Source organism: Psittacula echo, assembly GCF_963264785.1.
Source record: "Psittacula echo genome assembly, chromosome: 1".
NCBI classification, from domain to species: domain Eukaryota; kingdom Metazoa; phylum Chordata; class Aves; order Psittaciformes; family Psittacidae; genus Psittacula; species Psittacula echo.
The window spans coordinates 144,216,348-144,230,027 of record NC_137735.1 but is presented as its reverse complement, the minus strand read 5'-3'; the positions used below and the strand labels follow the sequence as shown (position 1 = coordinate 144,230,027).

The following is a 13,680-nucleotide window of genomic DNA, read 5'->3' as shown; positions in this document are numbered from 1 at the left end:
CTTCCTCCCGGCCCCTCCTCCTCCCTGGCAGAGCATGAGACTCACAAAGTCCTTGGTCAGTCTAAACATCAGTGTTATCAGTTTTTTGTTCCCAAGCCAAAAGTCAAAAACACAGTGCTGCAACAGCTACTAAGAAGGAGAAGAAAAACTGACTGCTACTGCTGAACCCAGGACAGGGAGCCACATGAAACACTGAGATCCCCCAACTTGCTTTTAAGATCTCAACAATAACTAATTCACACAGTATGAAGCTGTCTGGAGAAGCACCACCCCTTCTTGGCACTCTGTATTGCTTCAAATTGTCTGTTCTCATTATGCTTTCGCACAGGATTGATTATCTAATTGGTTATATGATAGTCATTTAGACATATAACATTGTTTAATTCTTCCCCAACATATTAAATTGCTAGGCAATTAACAGGGTTTTAGGCTTTCCATAATCTTCATGTTGTCCACACACGCGTAAGCATATTTGTGTCTGAAATCATGGAAGAAAAAAAAATCATGTTGTTGAATTTTGTGGGGTTTTTGTTTGTTTGGTTTTTTTTTTATGGATGTTTCACATTCTTCTTTTCTTTCCCTTTTTAGGTATTAATAGAAATGGCTTTATGGATCTGGACACTGAGCATTTGGAGCTGTCTTTGCATCACCTTATCCAGAAATGAGGAACTTAATTTTTTTCAGAGTGCTACAGAGCTAAATCATCTAACAGTGGACAATGACACTGGGATAATCTACTTGGGAGTGGTAAATGCTCTGTATCAGCTTACAGAAAACCTGGAAGTAATAAGGTTTGTAGAAACAGGTCCAAGAAAGGACAACAAAAAGTGCACACCTCCCATTGATGAAAATCAATGTAAAGAGGCAGTACTGACTGACAATTATAACAAATTACTGTTGCTGAACAAGGCGGATAAAACAATTGTGGTGTGTGGAAGCCTTTTCAAGGGAATCTGTGCCATCAGAGATCTAGAAGACATTAGCAAAGAGAAGTATTATGTAGACAGTAGCGGAGAAAAATCCTTTGTAGCAAGCAACGATGAGAATGTATCAACTGTGGGATTGATCACTTCCTTGAATAATGACCGAGTCCTGTTTGTTGGGAAAGGGAATGGACCAAATGATAATGGAATAATAATCAGCACTCGGCAGCTCTACGACAGGGATGGGAAAGACATTTTTGAAATGTATACAGACTCGGCAGCTGTTAAGTCAGCTTATCACTCGTCAAGCACACAGCAATTTGTGGCAGTCTTTGAGGATAAAAATTATGTTTATTTTATTTTTAACCAGCAAGAGAAACAGCCCGTCAATAACCGCACACTGATTGCACGCCTGTGCAAAGATGATGCCCATTATTATTCCTACTTTGAAATGGACTTGGGTTGCAAGGATGATGATGGTGCCTATGATCACTGTCATTCTGCTTACGTCACTACTCCAGGAGAAGAGCTGGCTGAGAGCATGGCTCAGCAGAGACAAACTACAGATGCTTTCTCAGATGACAAAGTTCTTCTTGCACTCTTCAGCAAAGTAAACAAAGATAGCGGCTCTCTAAAATCTGCCATGTGTGTCTTTTCCTTGCGGAATATCAATGAAAAGATGGAAAAAAACCGGAACGACTGCTACACTAAAAAGAACACCAGCTCATTTTACAAACTTTTTTCAGCAGAAAACCCGTGTGCATCGCATGGACTGGTAATATCAGTATCAGTGTTATAATCTGTGTTAGAGTTACAGGAAACTATACAACTGCGTGTTTTGGATTGGCTTTGAGCTAAACTATAGTGAAATCACATGACTGAAAAATCAATAGCTGGATTCACTGTAGTAGTGGAATGTGACTGGGGGGTGGCAGAACAGGTTAAGCAAGAAGTGGCAAGATAGTAATAATTTTGAGTCTTTTAAAAAACATTTTGTGTCTTCTGAAAGATGAATATTGGTTTCATAAATGCATTTCTTTTAAAAAGTTCCTTCTGGTATGGAAATTACTGAGTCAAATGCAGTGATTTGTTATGCCCATGATCAGCTTCCAGATGATCACTACAGACAATTCTGGTTTCAGCCAATATATTTAAAATGTTTTAAATGGTATTAAGAATCTCATAGGTGATATCTGGAGTTCAGTCTTGTTTCTCACTTGGATTTGAATTTTCAGCTATACGGAAGTATATGGAAATGCACGTTTCTTATATTCAGGTGCTGTTAATGTTTTGCTCTGGCTCAAGATACTTCCATAGCATGGTGGCCATCTTTTTACACTTGTCACTACCTTGGCTATAAGGGTTTTGGAGGACACTGTTATAACCCTCCAGATACTGTTTTTCAATTTACAGCTATTTTCAATTTACTGTCTCTGGGAGGCAGCCTTCAGCATCTCCGTTGACTTTATGATGGTTTTGTCCACACCACCGTACTCTCAAGCACTGTTTGTGCATGCCATTGTTGCTGCAGCTAACCCTAAACTGGGTTGAGGAGCTGAATCATCTTAAAAATAACTCAGCCAGCTTTTAGGAGGATGTCTTAATTCCCCAATCTGAGCAAGGTACATACTTGCATAAGCGGCTGAAAACAGCTGAAGAAGATGTCTGGGAATACCTTATGTTGGTATTGACCCATAATCCTTCTTCTCATGAAACCACAACCGTCACCCACACAGTAGGTCACTAGCACTGATAAAAAGCCAAAAGAACACTTTTTGCTTCCAAACACCAGTGTTACTGCAGTACCCTGCATCTGAGCAAAGTATCAAATACAGGAGTCCTGAGTGTGACAAGTAGATTGGTCATGGCTTCCGGCAAAAAGGAGGTGCAATTTTCAGATCAGAAAGACAGTCTTGTTACCAAATATAGCAGGAAAGGCAAGGTGTGAATGAACTTCCTTCTGGTGGCACTCCCTGCAGCTCAGGCTTAAAGTATAGTGAAGGGGGAATGTGTTGAAGCTCATGAGACAGTTGCCAGTGGGTTGCATTTCTATGGAGAGCAGCAAATTAAGAAACAAAACAGCACTAAAAAAAAAGTCTTCACCACAAAACTAGTCAACCCAATTTGTAGGACATGTTCATTTTAATTAAACAGACTGGTTACTTTTTAAACTGTGCTGCTGTAATGAAATGGAAACAAAAAAATTCTTTCCCCCTTGTCTTCTAGAAAGTGAAAGCATTGAAGCAGTTTGCAATTAGCAGGCTGCTTTCTGAGTGCTGCCTATTGGGGGAAAATGGCCAGACAATCCGTTCCTCTCTTTCCACTCTTCTATGTCTGAGGGGTATTATAGTGACTGGTAATAGGCTTGCACTCCATTCTTAGCTAGGAATTAGTGATCTGAATGTTTAACATCTCTCTGTATTGCTATTCCTTATTAGAATGCAAGCAAAAATTTCCCCTGTGGCTCCGAACACTTGCCATACCTTTTGGGAAGTAAGAATGGTGTTGTAGAGAAGCCGGTACTGCAAAAAGAAGGGATGAATCTCACAGCCGTCACTGTTGCTGTGGAGAATGGACATACTGTGGCATTCCTGGGAACGTCGGATGGTAAAATCCTTAAGGTAACAAACAGGACTTAAAAGCCTGGAAGGCGTTTAAAAGATCATGAACTGTAAAGATAGCATACTTCACTCTGAAAGTAAATGGCATTTATAAGATCGCATACAAGGAGCAAATTCTCTTAGAGCTTAGAGGTATTTTCAATTTCAGTGAAAAAAACGCATTATTTCTGATGTACCTCAGCTATCTGATACACAGATTGAATTAGCATTGCCTGAATGGCACTTTTCCCAAAGGATTACATACCTACTGAGAACCTTAAATAAACAGCCTTAGGTAATCTAACAGCTGCTCTAGCCTTATCTCTATTCAAGCCCATACTAGTTTAAGAACAGTTTTCATTTTGTAATCATTCTGGCCATTCAGTGAATAGATATGGCAGTACAAAGCCCAAGATGGAGCTCTGCTAAATTCTGACTGCATGGTGTGAGGCTCAAGGGTTCACATGTTTGGGTGTCAAAATGTCCAGACTGCAAGAGCAAAAACCTTATTTTGTTTGAAGAGGAGTTATGGCCATGTGCCGCTATGCAGTTTGAAATTTGAAGCTGAAACTGTTGGTTACCATAAGAGAAGACAACAAATTTGAACACCTTCAAGTGCAAAACCTCTGAGTTGAGAATTTTAATTTTACAGCATTAAAATATATCACTATTTACAAAAAAAAAAAATTAAAAATAATAGCTCTTGTCAGCAGCGGGCATTTTCTTTTCATGAGTTTGATGCTTTGCTTTTTGCTTTTGATGCCATTTACTTCAAATGAAAATGATTTCCGTAATGTGAATTTGCGAACTTGAGTAAACACAGAATTTTCATTAATCATAGAACCATTTAGGTTGGAAAAGACCTTTAAGATCACCAAGTCCAACCATAAACCTGGCACTGCCAAGTCCCATCAAAACATAAGTGCCACATCGATCTGTCTTTTAAATACCTCCAAGGATGGTGACTTCACCACTTCCCTGGGCAGCCTGTTCCAAAGCTTGACAGCCCTCCTTGTGAAAAAATTTCAGCAGCTTCATTTCTGCTCTTTGGACATGCACCTCAATGTCTTTATTGTAGTGAGGGGCCAGAACTGAACACAGTATTCAAGGTATGACTTCACCAGTGCTGAGTACAGGGGGATGATCACTGCTCTGGCCCTGCTGGCCACACTATCTCTGATACAAGCCAGGATGCTGTTGGCCTTCTTGGCTGCCTGGGCACAAGCTGGCCTATGCTCAGCCGCTGTCGACCAATATCCCCAGGTCCTTTTCCACCAAACAGATTTCCAAGCACTCTTTGCCAATCCTGTAGCATGGCATGGGGTTGTTATGACCCAAGTGCAGGACTCGACACTGAGCCTTGTTGAACCTTATACAGTTGGCCTTGGCCCATTGATCCAGCCTGTCCAGATCCTTCTGCAGAGCCTTCCTACCCTCCAGCAGATCAATGCTCCTGCCCAACTTGGTGTCATCTGCAGACTTAGTGAGGGTGCACTCAATCCCCTTGTCCAGAGCATTGATACAGAACTGGCCCAGCTAGTGAGCCCCGGGAAACACCACTTGTGACCAGATGCCAGAATGGATTTAATTCCATTCACTACCACTCTTTAGGCCTGGCCATCCAGATAGTTTTTTTACCCAATGAAGGGTATACCCGTCCAAGCCATGAGCAGGTAAATTATCCAGGAGAATGCTGTGGGAAACAGTGTCAAAGGCTCTACTAAAGCCTAGGTAGACAACATCTACAGCATTTCCCTCATCAACTAGGCAGGTAGCCTTGTCATAGGAGAGCAAGTTAGTCATGTGGGACCTGCTTTTCATAAACTCATGCTGACGGGGCCCATTTGTCTGGTTGTCCTGTATGTGCAGCATGGTGACACTCCAGCTGATCAGCTCCATAACACTCCCCAGCACTGAGGTCAAACTGACAGGCCTGTAGTTCCTCAGATCCTCTTGACCCTTCTTGTAGATGGGCATCACATTCACTAACCTCCCATCAACTGGGACCTCCCCAGCTAGCCAGGACAGCTGATGAATGATTGGAAGTGGCTGAGTGAGCACTTCCAGCAGCTCCCTCAGTGTATCCCATCCAGCTCCACAGTGTGCCTAAGTGGTGTAGCAGGTCACCGACCATTTGCCCTTGGATTATGGGTGCTTCATTCTGCTCCCCATCCCTGTCTTCCTTCTCAGGGCACTGGGTACCTAGAGGACAACTGGTCTTACCATTAAAGACTGAGTCAAAGAAAGCACTAAGTGCCTCAGCCTTTTCTTCATCCTTTGTCACTGTGTTTCCCCCCACATGCCATAAAGGATGGAGGTTCTCCTTAGCTCTCCTGTTGTTGTTAATGTATTTGTAGAAGCACCTTTTGTTGTCTTTTACCACAATAGCCAAATATAATGATATTAGGGGGCGGAGAATAAGCAAAATTAACTAACTTTCTTTCTTCCATGAAATAGGTGTTCCTGTCATCCACTGCAACTGAGTACAGTTCTCTTACTATTGAACTGAACAAACCCATAAAGAATGACCTGGTCCTTGACCAAACCCAAGAAAATCTGTACGTGATGACCACAGACAAGGTATGTCCTGGTTGCAACAAGGACCAGGTCTATTTTCACTTTCTCTGCATCTTTACCTGACGTTTGTACATTTCTCAGTTGTTCCTGGAAGTCACCCCATTTGCTGGGACTCTGCTGGCTCTGTGTGTATGAAGATCTTTCTCAAAAGTCTCAGCTGATGGACTTGACTGTTGTGACTTGGAGAACTGTGGTATTTAGCAATTAGAAATGAAAAATGAGTTCACATCTGAAGTTCTCTTATGCTGTCTGTGAGAAGCATGCAGTTGAGATGTTTGGCACCAGCATGTCACACAGGGTCAAGCAGCCCCAGTGCTCACTGTGGTGTCCATGGGGCACTGGTGAATGCTCTAGCTGCCATCATTCCTTATCGGGAGTACTTTAGGATTTCGGATGCTGGCAGCATTTACATCTGCAAAGCCGCCAGGAGTTTTCGTGGGTTTTGCTGTCAAGGACTAGGAAGCAATAGAGAGAATTACAACTTTGAGAGACACTTTTGTTCAAGTTTCTGCTAGTTAGTGAGTGCAGAAGGAAAGGTCAGACTTCGCTACAAGAGGCACAGGCGATCTCTTCTAGGTTCCCCTTCTCTGTGCTGGCAGGTGAGAGACAATGGAGGTTTGTAAAGAAAGGAAGAAAAAAAGCAATTAGGAGATGAAAGGGATGCTGGATTTCTCCTTCACCTCCAGCTGTAATCCTCTTTGACACTTCTCTGTGGTGGCTGGAGCTGCCAACCTCAAACATGTGGTTCAGCAGCTCTCCAGGACAGAGGAGGTAACAAACTACAACCACCTGCAGCATTGACAGTGACATGGAATGGGACGTGGGAAACACTCCACAGGACTAACATGGGGAAATGAGGAGGGGCTGTGAAAGGAGAGAATTTGGCAGAAACAGTGCAATAAGAATGCTCCCTGTCTGTTTTATCAAAGGATTAACATAAACTCCTACTGCAAGAATGTTATATTCTACCTGAAGATTTTCAGACTAGAAGCCACATTGGAAAAAGTGTCAGATAAGCAACTGAAAAAGCATTTAAAAACATGACAGTTTATGGGAGAGGTTACTGTTTGCTTTTGTAGGGTTTTTTTTTTTTTTTTGGAGTAGTTGATGCTTCTCTTAGGCCTTTTGCTCAGATTTGGAACAGAATTCCAAACTTAAGTATTGTCCACAAAAGCTTGGGTACCCTGGCACCCCATTTGACAAGCTAGAATGTTGCTTAAAAGGCCCTGCAGTCCCCACCACAGCCACTGAGCAGCATAAGAGATGGCAGCAACCTTGAAGGAGGCCAGGTTTTCTGGAGACAGTCTGCTTGAACTGGTAGAATTTAGGAAGGCCACACACAAATTTTTCAGAGAAAATTTGCAAAACTAATTCCTTCTCTTAAAATGTTTAAATTGAGAAAGTGGTAAATGTCTGCCAAAGGAAAGATTTCAGTTTAAGCTTTTCCCAGTTGCTCTCACAAACACTGCAATTTCTCAATAATGCGAATAATAGTTTTCTTCTACAAAACCTGTTCAGCTTAAATATGAATAACTGGAGTTGGGAGCTCTGGAAAGACATTACATTACTGTCATCTCCAGGAGTTAGTTACAATGAGCAGTCCCTCCCCCTTTTAGAAGCAGATAGACAGGAGGAGAATGGAGGCCTTCAGAGCTGGGAGACGTAAGCAAGAGGAAAACAATAAATGCTGAAACGTGCTTTTCTGGGTTAAGCGTGGATGGAAGTTTTGGGAATAGAGATATCAGAAGCCCACTCTGGAGTTAAAATGGTTTAGAGGTATTTAAAATAAGGTAAACAATAAGGGCAGGCTAGCATTGCTGATAGGCTTGCTTACTGCTAAGCTACCTGGCAGATGCAGCCTGCCTCAGCATTTGGAAATGAACTGCTTGGGCTCTGCAAGCACTTGAACAAAGTGAAAGTGATGATGTGGTGGGTGATAACTTGAAGAATGAAATTGAGAGAAATACAGGGGAGAATGATAGGGAGGTTAAGAGCCGTAGTGAGAAATAAGCTCTGGCTTTCCTGTTTCACTTCTCGTCCCCCTTCTCCTCCCAGCTTCTGCTGCTGTGTCAGTAGCAGTAGGTGGCTTGGAGCAAATGCTTTCAAAAGTCAGCCCTCTCCTCCCCGCTCTGTTCCCAGAGCTTGGGCAGAGAGCAGGAGAAAGCTCTGGCAGCTTGAGGGACTTGGAAAGGAGCGTACCACCCCTGCCGTGCTCACACTGATTCATTACAAGTGAACATCACTGGTAGGATCCCAAATTCCTATGGTACGTACCACACTGGGAGGAAAGCAGAAGCCTGTGGCAGTCGCTTACCACGATCACTAGTTTGTTTGCTTGTTTTGGCTTTTAACACTCTTTTTGATTAAGAGTGCCAATTAGAAAATCTCTAAAATTAGTTTCTGTGCAGTTTGAAGCGGCTGTAAATGGAACTGCTTTTCCTTTTATTTTTTTGGATCCATTAAGTTTACATAAAACTTGCAGAGATGGCAATCTCTGGGGCTTGTTTCTGCCTGCCAGAATTATGAAATAAATACTTTGTCATAAAAAAGCCATTCAGTGGATATTAAATTACTCGTGGGTACCAGTTAGCAAAGCAGAGTGCCAGTAACTCAGCTCCAGTTAGGTAAGAATCTGTGAGAGAATGCTGAAAAAGTAGACCTCTGTATTAACAAATGCCAGAAAACTACCTAATATTGACATTTTTCCTTAACTGAGTCAGACTGAACTCTTAGAATGTGAAAGAAAACACCAAACTCAGACTTCCAAAGTAGTTTCCTAATTGCTAGTTGTCTTAAATGAGATGATATAAGGCAGAAAAAAGAAAGGCTACATTTCAGAGTTACTGTTTCTAGACTTTTCACACTCTTTAAAACACACTCAACAACAGGAAGATGTCTGTCCCGTTCTTCTTTTGCATCATTTCAGCAGTATAACTAAAAAGGGTGGTTGTGTGCTGGCTCCTTTTTCTGTGCATCAAAGAGGGACAAACTTGTTTATTCTCAGCACCAAAGGAAATCAAAACCAGAAGCCATATACTTGCTGGGGGACTGAGACATGAGGACTGTAGATGCTCTTTTCCCCACTGCTTCCTGTCATAATTATTTCCATTTTCTCTCATGAATGTATTGCATGGTGGAGGGTTAGGCGTGGAGCAGTGCAGTAACCCAAAGTACCCTGGCGCTCTCATGCTTGCAGACTTCCTGAAATGCCTTCTGGCTAAAAGTGCCACTGATGGTCACATTTCCAAACAATTCATGTCCATGCTAGTGATACAGAGGGGAAGATACTCTGTTAAAAAAATGGTCTAGCCAGTGCCAAGTCTGCCTTTTGAAGGTGTCTGTCCTGTGGTAGCTGTTTCTTGAATTCAGAGCATTCTTGATGCAGTGTCCGTCCTGCAGTGACTGCCCTGCAGTGACTGCTGTAATACGGATTTTCAGAGGTAACTGGGGGAACTGAAAAGCTCAATTTTTGTAAGACTTGCTTGTGATTCTTGATTATAACAATGTTACTTTGAAGAGAGATTAGAGAATATTGGGGGAAAGCAGATTAAATGTGTAAATTTGGACTCTTTTAAGGGGAAAATAACCAGACTCTGGTTTTGTATGTATTTTCTTAAACTCAGGCTGAGCTCTGATCATAATAATACAGGGCCAAGTCTTCTGTTGCCATGGCACTGTACAACCCTGTCCACAAACATTCAGTCTCCTTGTGCCCTCCTCAGATCTGTTACAGTTTGCCTTCCTCTGGGTTCTCCAGGTGCATCGGCTGCCTGTGCAGGACTGCCACAAATATTCAGACTGTGAGAAGTGCACTCAAGCAAGGGACCCGTACTGCGGCTGGTGCGTCAGAGAGGGCAGGTGAGTGCTGCTGGAGATTTCCTGGGTACAGGCAATGGAATAGCTGAAATTCTCACACATGCTGTGGGCTATTGCTCAGCATAGTGATCCCAGCTCTTTGTATGCAGCCTTATGCTCCTGATATTGATATAATACTATCACACAGACATCGGTATCATTCTTCTGTGCGCAGAAATTCTTGACTTCTGCAGATTTGTTTAGTTTGGGAAAATACATACTTTGCTGCTGGTACTGAAAATCAGTGTATATCTTCTAACTGATGTGTTATCACTGTCTGAACTGTATGGTCAAATGTCCTCCCAGAAATTACAAGAGTGCTCCCTATTTAAAATCAAAAACTATAGCATATATTTTAAGTAGAGCAGGAAAGTGTAAAAAAGAACATAAAAGAAAGATCTGTTCATGTCTGAAGTAAAGTATATAGCTCAAATGCTAGTTTTCTGTATATAAACATCCATCTATCAAGACTTGTAGCTACACTGAACCCTCACCTAACGTAGAAGAGCAGAAAGTGGTATTTGGCTGACTATCTGCAGAGGTTAACTGAATTAATATTCAAACACATGTAAACTAGGACAGCACTGAGCAGCTCTGGAATGTCTCTTTTTTTGTACTCTGCACTGATTGGAGTTTCAAGAGGGAAAAGCAGTCCTGCAGCTCTTTTTGGCTACTGAGTTAATTAACCCCTTGGCACGAGTGGTTGGAAATTCTTGTTTCTAAGTTCTTGCTGTTGGAACAAAGGGGCTATTTAATTATAGTATGCAGATGAATTTCAGGCTTCTAGCTTCCTGTCTGAAAATGTGAACTATCACATTAAGTTACCTGTCAGCCTGATGTGTAGCATAATATGGAGCTCTGCCGAGAAACTTCTGTGGTGCGTGCAGGTTTATGTGATATACTGTAACTTCAGCCTGGGTTTCAGTTGCTGTGAATGAAACCTGGGGATTTGGAATATGCACCTCGAACTCCTCCTGGGCTGCTGGAAGTTGAAAGCCGTGTCATATATCATACAAAAGGCAATTTTCCCTAGATTTCCCTTCAGGTTTCTGATATGATCACTGACCTCAATATCTCAAAGTATTAATGGTCTTCATGTTCTCACAGGCAAACATGAACTTTTGCATTTGCTAGTCCAATGGGGAGAAAAAAAATGTTGGATTTCTAATATTTTTCTCATCTGCAGCACATTCTGTCTTGTGATCACACACAGCACTTAATAGCGTGTTTAGGGATATGCTACATGAATGTAGACTCTTTGTAAATTGTATATTTAAGGATAGCATTACCAGAACTGTGCAGCATCTGCCCTGTGTTGAAGCCCCTGGCGAGTTAGTAGACTCCTGCTACAACAGCCAGAGATGCTTCAGTATTTTCTCCTGAACTTTGCACAGAATGGAAAGAATATGCATGAGGCTGTCCCCACACACACTTCAACAAGCTTTTTCAACCACATATGCAGCTTCTGCAGTGCAGCATCACTTTTTTCTGCCCTTCCTGTACTTGAGCTGGGAAAATCTCTCACTGTTTTTGGTGGGGCTGTGCAGCTGCTTTTGTCTTCCCGTAAGGGTAACAGTGCTCTGGCAGAGAGTGTCTCCGATACTGGCAGCTTCTAAGGAAAACTGACTACGAAAGTAACATTTGTGATGCTACTGTTTCACAGGAGCCCTTCTCAGGCCTGTGTACCTGCAGCAGGGTTTGCTCTCATGAGTGCAGTGTCCTACCCCTGGCAACACATAGGTGTCTGCCGCTTGACCTGCGGGAAAAACACGCTGTTCCCACTCATGCAGGACTTTGTTGTATGCTGCAACGAAGATTAATTAGCCTGGTTTCAGATGATCAGGCAATGGATACGTTGGCTGATGGTTTATGTGCTAAATATTACTGCCTCTGTATTCATTTGGCTTGTCTAATCCAGGGTGGTGTCCACAATAGTATAAGCATGTTTCCCCACTTGCTTTTGACATCTGAGATCATCAATACTTATTCCACCCCTTATTCTATTAAAAATTGTCTAATAGCAACCTGAATAGTCAATATTAAAGCAAATTCCCAGTCATCTTGTCTTGTAGTTTCAGGCTCTAGTCCTGAAATTGTTGCATGGTTCAGAGAAAGCAGAGTCCAGCTATAATATTGCTTTGCTTTGGTTTCTGTTCCTGTTTTGTCAGGTGCACAAAGAAGGCAGACTGTGAAACAGCCGACAAGGAGAACCACTGGCTGTGGAGCCCAAGTGGCACATGCATGACTATCATTAGTGCAAACCCTCTAAACATGAGTCGCAGAGCCCCTACTAAGGTATGACAAGAAATTGCTTTCCCTACATGTTCTTAAAGCACATTGATATGACTGCCAGGGTGGTGAATATCTGCATTTCTTCGTGCACAGTGGAAAATAGGAATAAGGAAGTGTTTTGGGTATCTGAATCTCTTCTCACAGTGCTCTTTCTTGCCCACTGTTTTTGCAGATTGCAGTTCATGTTTTCTTTTGAGAAATGCTTTTTTTGACCTTCTCTGTAAACCAAAAATGATGCACTAGTATGGATCATAAAGCACTTACACTTAATCTGAATATTATGAAAGTGTTGCACAATGTTGTATAACCCATAAAAAGTAATTGATAGCGGAGGTTTCACGCTGCCCTTTCAGCTTACTTGAACATAAACTTAAGTAAGCAGTGAAGCCATAAGCTGTTGCTTTCAGCAGTGGATTTGCCTACACAGCAAAGTCAGTCTGGGTACATGGAGAAGATAAATTCAGCATGCAAAATGAGTCTGTGACAACAAAACTGAGTGTTCAGAGTGTGGCCAGGGTGTCATAGCTTGCTCTAACTCCAAATGAAGCACGCCAGTGCAGGCTGAGGGCTTCCTGGACTGCTCAGCAAGTAAAATCAGTAAAATGGCTTTTAATCCCTCTGAATCACTTTAATTCCATTCCTAACAGATGTAAACAGCATTATGTTAAGGCCATTTCTGTGTTGAACAAAAGTATAGTGTAACTAGTGTACTTAAATTCCACACCTTCTCTTGGTCCAGATCTTGTCAGTTTGTGTTGGCAAGTCTCTCATGTCTCATATCAGCATCTGAGGCCAAAATACATAAAACCCAAAACCAAACCCAACTTCAAATGAGTTTTTACATGCTGCCTGTAACAGCACTGACGCCACTGTCCCCTCATGATGCCTTTACTCACCAAAGTTCACTGCAACTCATAAAGTTGGGCCAGTTTCAGAGAGGAAAGGATGGTTGTCATTTCTAGTAGCAGTACAAAATGGAAGAAGTTATAGTGTATAATTAGCACACCTGGAGCATTGTATCAAGAGCAGCATGCAAAATTTCATTTCAGTTTTCTTGCTAAGTTTTCCTTTTTTTTTTTTTTTTTTTTGCTTTTAGTTTCTCACATGCACTCATTAGCAATACTTTCCTTGAGGAGGTTAAGATCTCACCATCATTTAGAGATCTTTTTTCATGATAGAACTCAGTGGGTTTCTTGCATGTAGGCAAGAAGTCTTGAGGGAAGCCACTTTTCTGTTCAGCCCTTTCAAACTCCTGTTTTTCCAGCCCATCCACCCTTCATTTCATTATTCACCAGTAACACCTAAGTTAATATAATTTTAATTAAGTTTGTCAGGATTTAAGTGTAAACCACTCTGTTTACTGTTGCTAAACTGGATACTGAGGACAACAATAAAAGGCTTTAGGTGTGTCTGTACAGACTCTTTTGTTCTGA

General features: G+C 41.9%; 1 protein-coding gene across 1 annotated transcript in view; it reads left to right on the top strand.

The window, feature by feature from the left end:
* Window positions 1–332: 332 nt before the first annotated feature.
* PLXNB2 (plexin B2) overlaps window positions 333–13,680 on the top strand; it is a gene marked incomplete at its 3' end in the record, with an annotated part of 81,335 nt that continues 67,987 nt past the window's right edge. Inside the window, exons 1-5 of the mRNA XM_080636246.1 lie at window positions 333–1,698; window positions 3,362–3,544; window positions 5,981–6,103; window positions 9,858–9,958; window positions 12,124–12,250. Coding sequence (XP_080492372.1) covers window positions 601–1,698; window positions 3,362–3,544; window positions 5,981–6,103; window positions 9,858–9,958; window positions 12,124–12,250 — 1,632 coding nt within the window. The 5' untranslated portion in view covers window positions 333–600. The remainder of the gene's footprint in view (window positions 1,699–3,361; window positions 3,545–5,980; window positions 6,104–9,857; window positions 9,959–12,123; window positions 12,251–13,680) is intronic.